Below are 15,121 nucleotides of genomic sequence, written 5' to 3'. Positions count from 1 at the left end.
AAAAAACATCTGGATAACCATAGATGCCAAACCCTAATTTAAATATGGGAGGGGAAGTTTAAAAATAAAGTACCAAATAATTTGTACTACTATTATATATAAAAACATGGAAGTAAAATGCATCAAAAAGAATAGATTCCTCTTCAACAAAACCTTACCACTGATATAATTAAATGTAGAATGTATTCCCCAGAATTATCTTCTGTTACTTTTGCTTTGGTTGTTGTTGCTAAAACCTGTACCACATGCAAAGCTGTAATCTTACACACATTTACATGGGAGTGAATTCCACGGAACCTACAAGATCATTTCTAAATAAGCATACACATAAATTTTCACTGTCAGTAATCAGTGATTCAGGTAAGACAGCTAACAAACTGAAGATTATGAGCAAAAGGCATCCACTTACCTGAAAGGTATGCAACTTTCTCTTTCAAGATAGGCAGGACTTCCATAGCTTTCATTTCATCATTTTTACGAAATCCTAAAAAGACAAACAAAACAGATGTTATTTGGCTTTAAGAGCAAAGTGTGTTTCTTTCCAGAAAGCCAAACTAGAGGTACAACAGAATTATACAAAACCCACAATACATACCATGTTGATACCATCCAAGAGGCAACAATCAAAAAGTTCAAAATAGGCAACATAGATAACATGTGGTTTTCTAAAATGGTTCTATTTTAGGGCACAGATTTTCACACATGCAGATTATGTACGATGTTTCTCTGTGAGCAACAAGTGTTTTGAAATATCCTGAAAACAACAAAATCCAAAAACCAACCCCCCCCCAAACCCCCAAAACAATACCATTATTGGCCAACCGAAATCCACAAAATATATCATGAAAGTTTTCAAAGCTCTGCTGGTTTCTTCATCAGGCAAAAAGTGATTAAAAAATCGTACAGAAGAAAAGTGATGATGGCAGGTTCATAGTTGGCCAATGCAGTTTGGTTGGCCAATAAGGATATTGCTCTTTTGTGGATTTTGTTGTATTTTGTTGAATGGTCAACAGAGCTGCCCCGGAATATACAGTGGGCCCTCTCCCTATGCGGGGGATCCATTCTGGATCCCCCACGTAAGGGAAAATCCGCCTATGCTCAAGCCCTATAGGAGATAATGGGGCGTATGCATATGGTGGTTCGGCGCGTGCATGCCATTGATCTCCTCCCTGGGCAGCTTCTGCATAAGCTGGAAGCTGTGTAAAATGCATCTGTGCATGGCGCGGGCACACTGTATATTTTTAATACCCAATCTCAAAAGCTTAGGATGAGGCCTGGTTAATATTTGGAAGGGAATACCAGGAATTTCTTTACAGAATTTCATTCCAGCAAATACACAGTGCTATAGGCTACATCTCAGAAAAAAACAATGGCAAACCACTTCTGAGTATTGCTTAAGAAAACCCTTTGAAATTCATGGGGTGACTAGAAGACATATAACTTTACTTCATTCTCCATGATGGGAAATAGCACACCAACGTATGCCCATAATAGGCAGTTACAATCTATAATTCTCCTGGATGTGTATATCATCTCAGATTTTCATCATGGCTAGCCAGCATTATCCAATATTTGACCAAAGATTTTCAGGAATTACTCAAGTCCCAATAAGGAAAATACAGGCAGATTGAGATAGCATGAGCGCCATTCAATTGAATAGGACTTGAGCATGCGTGTTTTTGGCTTATGCAGGGGGAGAGGTCCAGAACGGATCCAATGCGTAAGCCAAGGGACCACTGTATTATGCTGACAACTGAAGTAGGTTCCAAATTAAGCATTGTTAAAAAAAATCAGATGGCCATTCTTGCTGTACTAGTACTACTTTTAAGAAAACAATATCTCTAAGTAAACTATAGCCAAATTAAGACTGGCAACCAAAGACATATGAAAATCTAAAAACCCATAGCAGCCAGTGCAACCAATGCATGGATCTTCAAGTTCTCCAAGAATTTGTGCTATCTCAATCTCTGCTACTCAGAGTAGGTGGCCTATGGACTGCAGCGAGACCATGAGCTGCCAGACCCTGGAGAATTTTCAAGAAGGAAAAAAAAAATTGGTAGCCAATAGGCAAAATTTGCTACCAGCCGCTGCCACTCTGGGAAAAACTGCTGACCCTATACTATTTTTAACTGTTTTCTATCATTTTTAAGTGTATGTTTTCAATTGCTTTAATGTTGATATTACAGGTGTACCTCTGTTAACAAAGTAGCTATATTTCTGGGCATTACATCTTTAAAAGAAAATTTGGTGCCAGAGGCAGAAATAACAAAAAAACAATGTGGGTGGACTCCTATGCCACAAAAGAGAAGATGTTGAACTTGCCCCCCAAAACCCTAACAGCGTGCACATGTAAAATGAAACAATCAGGTGAGCTAAGTCTTCAATAAGTAAAAGCAACAACAACCACTCTCTGGGGTCAGGGCTTCTTCCCCCACTCTTTCCCCAGCTGGGGAAGACTGGGGGGGGGGGGGGGAATGGGCGACCACCAACTGCTCCTCCTCCCCCCCCCCGAACCTTTGCTGAATCTTCAAGGACAGCTGAGATTCAACAAAGCCCTCTGTGACGGAGGAGGAGACAGCATGTGCTGTGTCCTCCTTCTCCGGGACCTTTGCTGAATCTCAGCTGTCCTTGCAGTGGCAGCTGGCATCCAGCAAAGCCTTCTGGGATGAAGGAGGAAACAGGATGCGTTATGTCCTCCTTCTCCCAGACCTCTGCTGAATCTCAGCTGTCCTTGGAAGGGCAGCTGAGATTGTGCAAAGCCTTCTGGGAGGAAGAAGGAGGCGGCACGCGCCGTGTCCTCCTTCTCCCGGACCTTTGCTGAATCTCAGCTGTCCCTCCAAGCACAGCTGAGATTCAGCAAAGCCCTCTGGGAGGGACAGTACACTGCCCTTGGAGAGAGAGCAGCTGTTTCTGAGCCCCTCCCCACGGGCCTTTCTTCCCCTAGAGATCTCTCTCTCGGGACGGAGCTCTGAGGGAAGAAGGGCCTGTGAGGGAGCCCAGGAACTGGCACACAGCCGTTCCTGAGCCCCCCCCACCCCCCCACGGGCCTTTCCTTGCACCCAGCTGTCTTTCCGGAGACAGTTGGAGTCTGGAAAATGTATCTGGGGAGGAGCAACTGGCACGCACCGGTCGCTCCTCCCCCTGCTCTCTTCCCAACCTCCAGTTGTCTCCAATAGGCAGCTGAAGGCTGGGAGAGGGTTGGGAGAAGGAGCCAGACATGCGTGCCTCTGTCTCCTTCTCCCCAGCGCCATTTTCTGGCTTTCTGCTGTCTCAGAGAGACAGCAGGAGGCCCAAAAATGGCAGGGGGGGGGGGAGGAGAAACGGGCACACTTGTGCCCATTTCTCCTTCCCCTGGGGCCCATGCCTGGCAAAATGGCCTCAAGTACCACTTCCGGCACGCATGGCATAGGTTCGCCATCATGGAACTAAGGTGATGCCTATTCTTATTCAAAATAACTATGTTAGTAGCACTACCCCAAATGTAATGTGTTAGGAGCACAGTCGATTCTAGTAATATGTCACTTACAAGCTCTGCTGGGTAGCTATCAAGGCTTTATTCAGTTGCAGGCAAATCACTACATAAAGTCAGTCCTTTGTTGATAATCAAAATCAGCCCAATCACCTTCTATAATTCCCTGACTTAATCTAAGACTGCTGCTTACAATATGCATATTCTTGTCCTACCAACCTTCTTTCGGAGGGTGGGGGACACACACTGTTTCTCATGTCCCAGATGCAGGGAAATGCCGAATCAGGAAGCCCAGGAAGCTTCCATGTGGATATGTATTTAATGTCCTATTTCTCCCTTAACTGAATGAAATGGTCTTGTAGCTGGGTCTATAACCAGTTGCTTTGGAACCATCCCTGTCTTACTCTTTCAAGAACTAGAGACAACTGGTTCCATGCTGTGTGCCCTCCAAGCTGGAACAAGTTGCTAGAAACTACATCTGGATCTATGTTCAAACATAAGAGTGGCTCACGGGAATGCTTTTATATCAGTAGTTCTACATATCCACCAACTGTCCTAATTTGGTGGAAATTGTCCTGTTTAATCTTCTGTCACCCCACCTTTTCAGCTGCTTTTAAAACGTCTCAGTTTCTCTCTCCTCCTCCCACTTTCCTCCTTTGTCTTTGGCTTACTTCCATTGGTGCAAACTGAGTTCAAAGTTCAAAAGTAGTCTCCACTAAATCTAATTCCACAGCAAGGGAGGAGGGGAGAGAATCCTGTCCTTTCCAGTACGCTTGGGCAAAAACAAACTGCTGCAGCCTTTCCTAGCTTGTCTGTTCTTCCTCATTAATAACTTTTACCATTTTGATCATACTGTGATGTTGCTTGGCAACTTGTGTCTCAGTTTTCATTTATGAAATGTTGGAGGGCATGAATTCTAGCCTGTATATTCTGAACCTCTTCCAAAGGTATCCATTGCCTTTCCAAGGTTAAACATGACCACATGGACTGCACAAACAGGAGTGCTTAAGCTCTGATTCTGTTTGATCCTGTGTAGAGTCTGTACTTATAAATGAAATTGTGAACTTTCTTTGCTTACATGTTTCATATGCAAATCTTTCCACTCTGGTACAGCCTCAGTATGAGATAATGTATTCACAAAAATAAAAGAAGTAGTAACCCATCTCAGCCAATTTCAGGCTTTCCTGACAGAATTACTGTAGACTACCATTCACCATAGTACCAAGTACATTATTTGCACCATTAGTGGTAATTTTCTTGACGGTTGCATGTTAAACAGTGAGAAACAATGGAAACACAAGTCATAGATTTGCCACAACTATATAAGCAGCTCAGCTTGTGTTTTATGAAAAGGAACACTTTTAGCTACCTATAGAGCCCCTTTCACACATTATCACTCTCTATATATAGACTCATAACAACATGTATGGCAAGCACAAAGCTCTGGCTACTAACCCCAATATCTGTGTCTAGCCCACTCCACTGGCTATTCATGCTCTTGGAATATCTGTAATGGAGATACATGCTGAATGCACAGAATTCACTCATCTCAAACCACATCTGAACTGGGAACTTACATATTTCAGTTGGCTTTCCATCCAATGTGCAAAAGTTCAGGAGACTGAGCTAGCAGAAATGATGCTTGAGATGAGGATAACACCAAAGCTTAGAAAAGTTGCCTTTTGGACTGTAACTCTTAAAATCTCCATGCTGTCTTGGAGATTCCAGACATTGTGGCCAAAAAAAGAAATATTTCCCACATTTAGTGGGTAGATGTGCCTCCTCCCACTTCAATATGTTATTTGAATTTTTGGAAGCTAATTTCTAAAGGAGGCTTAAAGAAGCCAGTTTCTAATATGCCATCATATTCAAGAGATTGTAAATACTACCAACTGCTGCCAAACTATTGCTATTGCAAGCTTTTATTTTCTTACAGAATTCCTAAAATAGGAGGAATGCTTCACCTTTTTTTCAATTAGAAATAGTCCTGAACTCACTGTGCCACTAATGAAAGCTCATCTTCAATGCTTAAATTGGTTCCCTCTACTTAAATCAATTAAACCTTTCCCTGACGAATCTACTCCCTCATAAACTGATTAAAGCTTTAAGCCCAAGTTGTAACTAAAGTACAATTCTATAGTAGATCTTTGAGTGAAGTGTGTCAGAAGCAGAGCACAGGAAAGCCACAATGCTCTCAGCCTGGAGAATTCAGATAAGAAATGTCTAAGGATGTCACAAGAACTGAGTCATCTCCATCATGTCCTGTCACAATGGCACTTTGAGTCCTTTAAATCTAAGGAAAGCACTGTTCATCGGAAGCCTCCAAGGAAATGATCTGCCAGAAATTTGGAACAAGCTCTTCCAAATATATAATCTCCTTGTGGGCATCTTGGAAAATAAAAAAAACAAAAACTGTAGGGGCCAGGTGGGAGAACAAACAGTTCTGCCTCATGCAAATCCTTTCTAGAAAACAGATTTCACAAGTTAATTGTTGCTATATGTATTTAGCTAGAAACTACTCAGAAACTCTTTTGATCTCCAAAGCCAACTAAACACTATCCATTTGCCATTGTTCCTACAATGATGTAATGCAGACACAACACTTGCTTGCTAAAAGCCAAGGTTCACAGGCTCCCAGGGAACCTGTCTTGGGAAAGGATTCTCCCTCATCTACCAAGTCAGCTCTCTTTTTTCTTCTACAGCTGGCATTAAAGCTACATATAGAACAACACCAATTATGATTGGTACTAACTGGGGTCTTGTCTGCACGGGCCAAAAGGCTCATTCCTCCCTTGTTCTGATACTGTCCTGTACAAACGTTGCACGGCCCAGACCCCGGTTCTGGTGAGAACAGTCTGGATGACATCCAGGCCATTCCACACAAAAACCGGTGATAACAACCTTAAACCCCATTTTAAAAACTTACCTTTTTCTCCAGATCTTCCTGGAAGATCTGGAGCCATCTGTTCCTGTGCCATGGCAGCTATCTGTATGCATCCCACTCATGCAGACAGCCATCATGAGATGGAAATGGAGGGCCAGGAAATGGGGGAAGATCTGGACCAATGTGGGGCCAGGGCATGCTGAGCTATCCCCCACCCCAGTATGCTGGCCTGTGCAGACATGACCTGGGTTTCCTTGTAGCAAATAGTCTGCCAATTCCTAAAACATATTTTCATATTCTCTTCCAAGAGAGAACATTGGCTGGTATCCAACAGAAAATACTAACAGAGTAATCTCTTTCCTTTCAGCAGATCCCATGTGCCCTATATAAATCTGCCCCAGGGAGGTGAAAGGACTCAGCAGAGAAGAAGGGGGTGCAGAAGAAAAGACAGGAAGGAGAAATCTGCTTGTGCAATACCAGATATAGCCCAATGTAAGCCTCTTCCAACTTGAAGGTTCTATGATTTGGCATAAACATTGGCTAGCACTGATTCAAATGTAACCATAAACCATGTTAACTCTAAGAAGGGAAGGAAGGGAGCATCCCTAAAGACAGTTTTCAAGCAGGAAATCTGCAGTAAACCACTGTCAGTAAAATCTACGTACAAGTCTCCTCACTACAGCATTAGACACAAAATTACCTGTTAATCATTTCTTCTCTACACTTGTCCACACCAGATTTCTTTGTAAACGGCCCAATGTTTTCACACCCCTTTCTTTGTAGACAATTGTTTTCTGCCTATCCCCTAAAGACACATTAAAAACAGATAAAAATGCTCCTCATTTATTTTAGAGCTATTGAGAATAACACTGAAGAATGGCTTGAGAAAACGTAAAGAGGCCACAGTTAAAAGACAAACTAACAGATAATATACCGGTAAAAGGGGAAATGCAAAACCTGAGTACATTCGTGAAGAACTGGATGCCTTTCACTGAATTTTGTTAACTACAACTGAATATATTTCAATACAAATCAACATGCTAATGTATTATGACCATATAGTGAAACCAGCCAATAAAAGACCCAAATGTATTGTAAGAGATTCCCTTACTACAGTAACTCCAGCATGGATTCTAGCACAGGCTAGCAACTGCAATTACACAAAAGATGGCTAGTGTCTCAATGTAGATTAATTATTCAGAAATAAACAACATCCCTTTTGCCTGTTAAGTCCATTGTGACATGCATGCTAAATTTTAGCTATTTACAGTATCCTTTCTAAAAACAAAAACAAAGCTAAAACGTTTATATCTGAGGCTTGAACAAGGAGGATTTCTGAAGTCGCTGCATGCGTCCTGCACAGAGCCATAAATATCTGCATCAATCTCTGCTCATACACAGCTCGGCAACCCTCCGAGCGAGCATCCTCAGTACCATACATTAATAGAGATGACATCATCTTTTCAAATTCAGGGCAGTCTGCAGCTCCTGCTGCTGTCGTCTTTTCTACTGCAGTGCCTGCAGTATTCACAGGATTTGCAAGCGGGCAAGGCAGCACAGCAGAGACCAAGCTAGAGAGGGAGAGCACTTACTTATTTACATCCTACTTGCATGGATAGAAAACCTGGAGGAAATTGCAGACTGGTTTCATTGTGCTTTCTTTGTATAGATTCAAGAATACTGCTTCAAGGTTTTCACTACCTGACCTAACAATGCAGGGTCGCTTGCTTTCTGTATAGCCTCAATTGACTGGATCCACAAGATTTTCACAGACCAAATCAACCTCCTCAGGGAAACAACTACCTTGGGTAATAAATGGTGCAATAATTGCCATTATTTAACCCAGCCAGTCACATATGTGATTGATATGAGCTTCTTGAGTACCTGGAATGCTAAACAATGGCATCATTTCTTCCACAATGCACAGGAGCAACAACTTTAAGTTATGAGTAATCTGTTGTTTTTTCTCTTCCAATACAGCTCTGTTTTATCTTGTATAGAGTCTTGGTTTCAATTATTGTGTTTCCTTGCATTTAACAGTTTATTTTGTTGTACATCTCTTCAAACATGTTTGCCTAGACAGTTATAAAAAGTAAATCTAAAACAAGCTGGATCACAATCCACGCAGCCTTTAAAGACCCTTGGATCTGTACATTCAGTATATGGATTTTAATATTCTGTCATGACATCGCCATCTACTATGATGTTCAGTTATGCAACCTAAGTCTTAATTCTCTGAAATCATTTCTTTGTCAAGATGGTTGGGACATGCTTTACAATACAGCGCAAAACAGACTGCCTGCTCTTTTATTTTATAGCTGGAAGACACCTTCCAATATTGTAATGTACACTTTGGACAAAAATATTGTATCAGACTGAAGCAGTGTAACAAAAATTCCACCATAGACATTTAAGAAATGGACAGGGCCTTTGTTAGGTTGAGATCACTAAAAATATACTGCCATCTAGACCAGATCTGAACATAGGGAAACACCTGGAGGAAAGAAGAACTACCTCCTTACCCATCAAATAGCTTTTGTTCTGTTTCCATACAATCAGATACATCCTGTTTGCTTTCCATCCTTCAGTTGGCTTTTCCCCCTTCATATTCTACCAGCAGCAATCTTGTCTCCTGAAGCACAAAGACTAGGAGGAAGAAAGCAAGCAGGAACAGAGCAATCTAAACACCAGAGGGACTGACCTCTCTATAAAAAAACCTCAGCCAAGGGTTTCCCTCTAATTTAAGAAATCCAGCTACATGTTGAAACAGGTAACTTTCACAGCATGCAGGTCCAGATCTTTAATCGTTTCAGGTCAAATCTCTGTAGCAAACATGGAAGGAGTAATTGCAATTAAGAAGTCAGGCTTTAAAGGTGTTACACTTGACACTCTGAAATGCTAACCACAGCTTTCAAAGCCGGAACCGAAAGTCAAACTGAGGTTTCCTCACAAATCCAAGCCTGTAAAAAACTGTACTTTGCAATAATATAGTTCTTAATAAGTGTACCCAAAATGGTCAAAAATTGAACACAACCATCCAAGCAAACAATCAGGTCAAACAACAGAATTTCATTAGTGGCCTGCAAAAGGATTTCTGGCTGAAATAACTAGTAGTCAACATATGAACTACCACACTAGGAGTACTCTTGGAGTTACCACATGTGTACGCCTGCCCTCCCTCTGCTCATTCTCTCTACCCTAGTTTTTCTCCCTCAAATGATCTCGTCCCTTTTACATATCCTCCATGAATCAATCCCTTCTTCTAACAGCCTCTTTCTTCTTAAACTCTCTTACCGAGGCTGCATATATGCTGCAGAATTAATGCTGTTTGAAACCGCTTTTAACTGTCATAGCTCAATGCTATGGAATTTTGGAATTTCCAATTCTGTGGGATATATAGCCTTTTCTGCCAGAAAGCTCTGGTGCCACAACAAACTACAAATCCCAGGATTCCATACCAGCCTGAGTCTCCCATACTGAATCAGAATGATTCACTCAATTAAAGTTTTACTTCTGCCTTCTCCCACTCCATCCAAGCTCTCCCAGTCACTGCTGAAGACTTCATCATCCCTCTGCCACAAAAGCTTATACTGCCATTATATACAGAAATTTATATACAGTGGACCCTTGGTATCCGCTGGGTTTGGTTCCAGGACTCCCCATGAATACCAAAATCTGTAGATGCTCAAGTCCCATTAAATACAATGACAGAGTAAAATGGTGTTCCTTATATAAAACAGTAAAATCAATGTTTGCTTCTTGGAATTTATATATTTTAAATATATTTACAAGCCATGGATGCTTGAATCCATGGATAAAAAATTTGTGGATATGGAGAGATGACTGTACCTACATTTATGTACAGTTCTTGTTTGTAGATAAGAGTTTTCACAGATGTTTTCACAGAGGATCCTCAACCACAACACACATTTTTATTGTTCCTGGGGTGCCACCTGCAAAACTTGTGTACTTAACAGACAAAACTATGAATTTCAACTACTGGTTTTCTAACAGCTTTCTGTTTTTCTCCATAACTCCCTACAGGGAATAAAAAGCATACACACAATAAAACCACTCTATAACGGCCAAGGAATCTCCACAGGTGAAAATTACGGGCACATTTATCTTGGCTATTGGGCAGCAGCTGTTTAAAACCAGTCAGTTACAGACCATACTTTCTGAATACCAGCTTGATCCGGCTGCATTTTGAATTAGCTCTCCTCCCTTATCAGAAGATTTATTTCACCCTCGAGTTAGAAAGTATATTCACAGGGGTTGTATGGAATTTATTTAACATCTTTTGCAGACCCGAGGCGTGCTTTGCCAATAACAGCGCCATCAAAAGATGGAGCTGCTGTATAATTTGTGAAGAAAAAGAATATTAAGGACATAGAAATATCATGATACTCATAAATAGAGCAATTAAGTCTTGCGTATTCATTCTTCAGCTTCAGACCACGGCAGGTAACTTCTGAAGGCCTCTACACTTGTATTTAAGGCAGAATTGGTCAAAGTCTAAACTGGCTCAGGCTAAGCACACTGGGAGGGCATGTGGTAGCACTGGGGTTGAAACATGCCAGAAGCAGGTAGAACCACACCACTGTTGGCATGCACCCAGTGTGCTTTCCTGGATCCCTACTTGATAAACACTCTGTTCACAGATACACACTAAGCACCCTTCTCTCACACATACACACATACACACACGTCTTTACTGATCAGGAAAGCCAAGGGTGGAGTGAAAGCAAACTGTACCACCACTTTGAGTAGCACAAGTTCACCCTTCTCCATTCTCCAAATGGTGGGGGCCTTGGGAAAGGACTTCAGATAGGGACAACGGACGTTACTAGAGACCTTTAGGAGCAAGATGAGGAGATGTCACAGGGAAAATTTGATCAATGAGCCTGAAAGTCTCTATGCCAAATCTAAATGTTTCCTTAGATTGGGGACAGAGACTCTCAGGCATTCCTGCAATTGCTACCATAGCCAGAACATTTATTTACCACCATTAAGGGTACATCTACACTGCAAAAATAATGCAGCTTGCCACCACTTTAATTGCCATGGCTCCATCCTAAAGAATCCTGGGATCTGTAGTTTTATGAGGCACCAGCAGTCTTTGGCAGAGAAGGCTAAAGACCTTGTAAAACTAAAAAAGCCAGGATCCCACAGGATGGTGCTACAGCACTTAATGTGGTGTCAAACTGCATCATTTTTATGATGTAGATGAACCGTTAGAGTATAACTTTTTCTGTGATGGTTCTTCAGACTTAGAATTTCGTCCTGGTAGAAGTACAGCAAAACAGCACAGTGGTATAAATAGGAGAAAGGTTGCAAAACAATGCAGGCTTTGGGGAATGCTTCTCCCTAATTCTCTGTAATATCCCATTGATTGCTTTAACCAATGTTATCATTTGCTATACTGTCATTTAATTTACGTGTGTTTAAATGGCATACAAATGGAGTTAAAATGGCCAAGATATTTCAGATTCATTAATGATGAGCTTCAACAGCAAATTCTAATATACATTCTGTCAGCTGTGTAGCTAAATCTCCTGCTGCTCTATGCAAAGAAGTGTGATGCTCATACTTCCTGGAGCTTGTGAAAGCACAGCCAGGCTAGATCAACTAGAAGTGTCAGCAAAAAAATAGATTTAACTTGTCTGTGGTGGTCTGCCAATCTTTAAAAACAAACCAGAGGAAAAGGTTAATGTAGCTAAAATCTCTGAAGCTATAATCTCCTTTAGATAGATGAAGTCAATGCTAATCCCATGTACATTTCAAACATGAGCCATAAACACTGTAACCCTTTATATGCTGTCAATATACTGTCAAAAACAAGCTTGAAACAAGGGTATTAGTAGGCTAACACTGGACAGAAAACTAGAAGTATGCTTTCTGGAGGAAGACTTCTGAATTCTGGTAGAACCTGCAGTTCCTTGGACTATGGAACAACTGTGTCCTGGTTTTCTATAAATGTGATGCATACCTTGACAGTTATTCTTTAATTAACGACTACAGTTGTCCCTCCATATTCGCTATGGTTAGGGGAACAAGACCCCCATGAATATGGAAAAAACGCAAATAACAAAAACACTTTTTTTACCTGAGAGGATACCTCTCTAGGAATCTCTAGGTTCTCCAGTGCAACTCTGTGGTCAATGTCCAACATACACTGACCATAGAATGGCAGTGGAGTAGCTACAAATAGTCTTTCAGTGCAACTTTTAGTTAAAGTTGACCACTGAGTTGCACTGGAAGACCTAGACAGTCCTAGAGAGAACATATTAATGAAATTCGTGAATAATCAAATCCGCAAATATCAAAGCCGCAAATATGGATGCTCATTTCTGGAAGTCTCTTTCAGTGGAGCATTGTTTCTTCTTAGCTTGCAGTATAACCTGGGAATGAACTCACCTTGCACCCTCCCTTTTTTTTCTTGCTGTCTGGTTCAAAGATGCCTCATGTCCTGAAGGCTACCAGTCAGGTTGGAGCCACATTTTTTAAAAACAAGCTCTGAGCACATATGCCATTCCCTGGAAGAATCTGGCTCAGTTGAAGTTGAGAGGTTTCATTTACAACCTGAAAGGTTGTGCTTTCTGCACTGGGGCACTGCACTTCAGTCTAACCAAATTGCTACTAACAGCCATTATGGACTAGTTACCTGTGTAAATACAGCGAGAGAGAGACTCGTTTCTCATTCCTTTTTAGCCTTTATTTTTTGACAGTGATGCTGGGGGGAATGGAACATCAGGGACAATGGATATGAGAAAAGTGGGAAAATCAGATGTCTTACTCAATTTATCTGTAAAGTCTCCTTTTAATTTGTTTTGCTGCCGGTATTCCCCAAGCTCTTTAGTAATTTCAGTTACCTAGATTGAGAGTTCTTTGAGGACATAAAAAAAATGTGTGTGTTGTCCTGTATACCGTAAATGCTGTACCCCAGCCTGAAACCACCGGTTACTTAGTACTTATACTGTCCCACAGCCTGCACAAGTACAAAATTTCAATTTGTACAGTAACAAGAAGGGGATTGAGTGCAATCATTTAGGAATAGAAAATAGGTGTAACAGCACTCACTGAAGAAGTTAAAAAAGGCAACAGGAATCCACAGGCAAGTGAAATAGCCTGAAGAAAAGGAAAGGGGAATTTTCAATTCTATGTTGATGTCCTTGTTGATGTTGTTGTGTGCCTTCTAGTCATTTATGACTTAACAGTGACCCTATCATAAGTTTTCTTGGCAAGATTCCTTCAGAGGAGGTTTGTCATTGCCTTCTCCTGAGGCTGAGAGTATGTGATTTGCCCAAGGTCACCCAGTGGGTTTCATGGCCAAGCTAGGAATTGAATCCTAGTCTCCAGAGTCCAATGCTCAAACTACTATGCCTTGCTGGTTGAATTTTATACAAATAAATTAATAAATATATAATAAATATATAAATCATTCTTCTCATGTTCATAAATGTATTTCATATCTGTTGTTGTTGTGTGTTTTCAAGTCATTTACAACTTATGATGGCTCTAAGATGAACCTTAGGTGAGATTTGTTCAGAGGGGCTTTGCTTCTGCCAACCTTTGAGGACGAGAGGATGTGACTTGCCCTCTGACCTCTGAGCACCGGAAATCATAACAGATACCCTACTTTACCTTCGCCTGAAAAATCGCACAAAGTTTTGGGTTAAGAATTTCAGATCTAGCTTCTTAGTCCTAATAGAGTTACAAGTTTGGTTTTATTGGGGGGAGGGTTACAAAACGCTAATAAATGTGGCAATTAGTAAATATTGGTACTGTTTGTTTTTTGTGTGTGTTGGTGCAGAATCCCAAAATGCATCATTTTGCTCATTGTTCTATTTATAAAATACAGTCGCCCCTCCATTTTCACAGGGGATCTGTTCTGGACCACCCCCAACACGAAAATGGCTGATATTGGAGTCCCTATTGACTCCAATGGTGGCATGCTCCTGCACGTGCCCCATTGTGTCGCCCCCTGTTTGCCCCTCATATATTTCCGAGGGACGCGGACTCCAAGTCCGCAAAAATGGAGGGGCAACTGTATAGCCCATTTCATGGGTGGATCTCATTGTTCTGCTTAAATCAGTCCAATTTCCCCCACCTAATTCCCCCTCCCAAATGAGTAAACAAAACCTCTGAGAGATGTCCAAGAGAACAGAACTAGTATTTTGCAGCAAGAAAAATAATGCAGCATTCTTTAATTTTTAAAAAGATTTTTAAGATGTTGCTAAAAATGGGTGCATCGGCTGTGCTGAAGAAATATTGGCTCTCCATATAATACTAAACTGGTGGTTGGAACCATAAAGAGCAGTCACAGAACTATATAAAGAAACTGAGGGTGCACGTGTAGTAACAAGAGGCTTTTATTCCTCTGTTTTAGGAATTAAAACCTTGATTTGATACTAGAACTCATTAATTATTGACATTTGGTACTAGCTCATCACTGATTTGATCAGTTTCATATTTTCCCCAGTTTTTATCTCCTGGACTCTGGAATGCTTTGTTCCCATTGCACATGGCCAGGAGGAGGAGGGGCCTGTCTGCATAGATATCACTCCATGCTATCTCAACACTGAAAAACACACCAACAATCCCTTGACAAAATTTATACTTGTAACATTGTCATGTTTTTCCCCCTCCTGTATGACTTTTAACACTTTTGCCTGATGAAAAAGCCAGTGGAGCACCAAAAGCTTGCATCATGTATTTTGTGTATTTTGGTTGGCCAAATAACAGTATCACTGTTTTGTAGATTTTGG

General features: G+C 41.1%; 1 protein-coding gene across 2 annotated transcripts in view; it reads right to left on the bottom strand.

The window, feature by feature from the left end:
- Nucleotides 1-15,121, bottom strand: part of TRIO (trio Rho guanine nucleotide exchange factor) — a 289,861-nt gene that overhangs the window by 212,891 nt on the left and 61,849 nt on the right. For both annotated transcript variants that reach the window (XM_089516462.1, XM_089516461.1), the window contains exon 2: nt 410-484. In XM_089516462.1, coding sequence (XP_089372588.1) covers nt 410-484 — 75 coding nt within the window. The remainder of the gene's footprint in view (nt 1-409; nt 485-15,121) is intronic.

This window comes from Sceloporus occidentalis, unplaced genomic scaffold (genome assembly GCF_023333645.1).
Source record: "Sceloporus occidentalis isolate IW3139 unplaced genomic scaffold, rSceOcc1.0.p SCAF_3, whole genome shotgun sequence".
Taxonomy (NCBI): Eukaryota; Metazoa; Chordata; class Lepidosauria; order Squamata; family Phrynosomatidae; genus Sceloporus; species Sceloporus occidentalis.
This window is presented reverse-complemented; position numbering and strand designations above follow the sequence as displayed.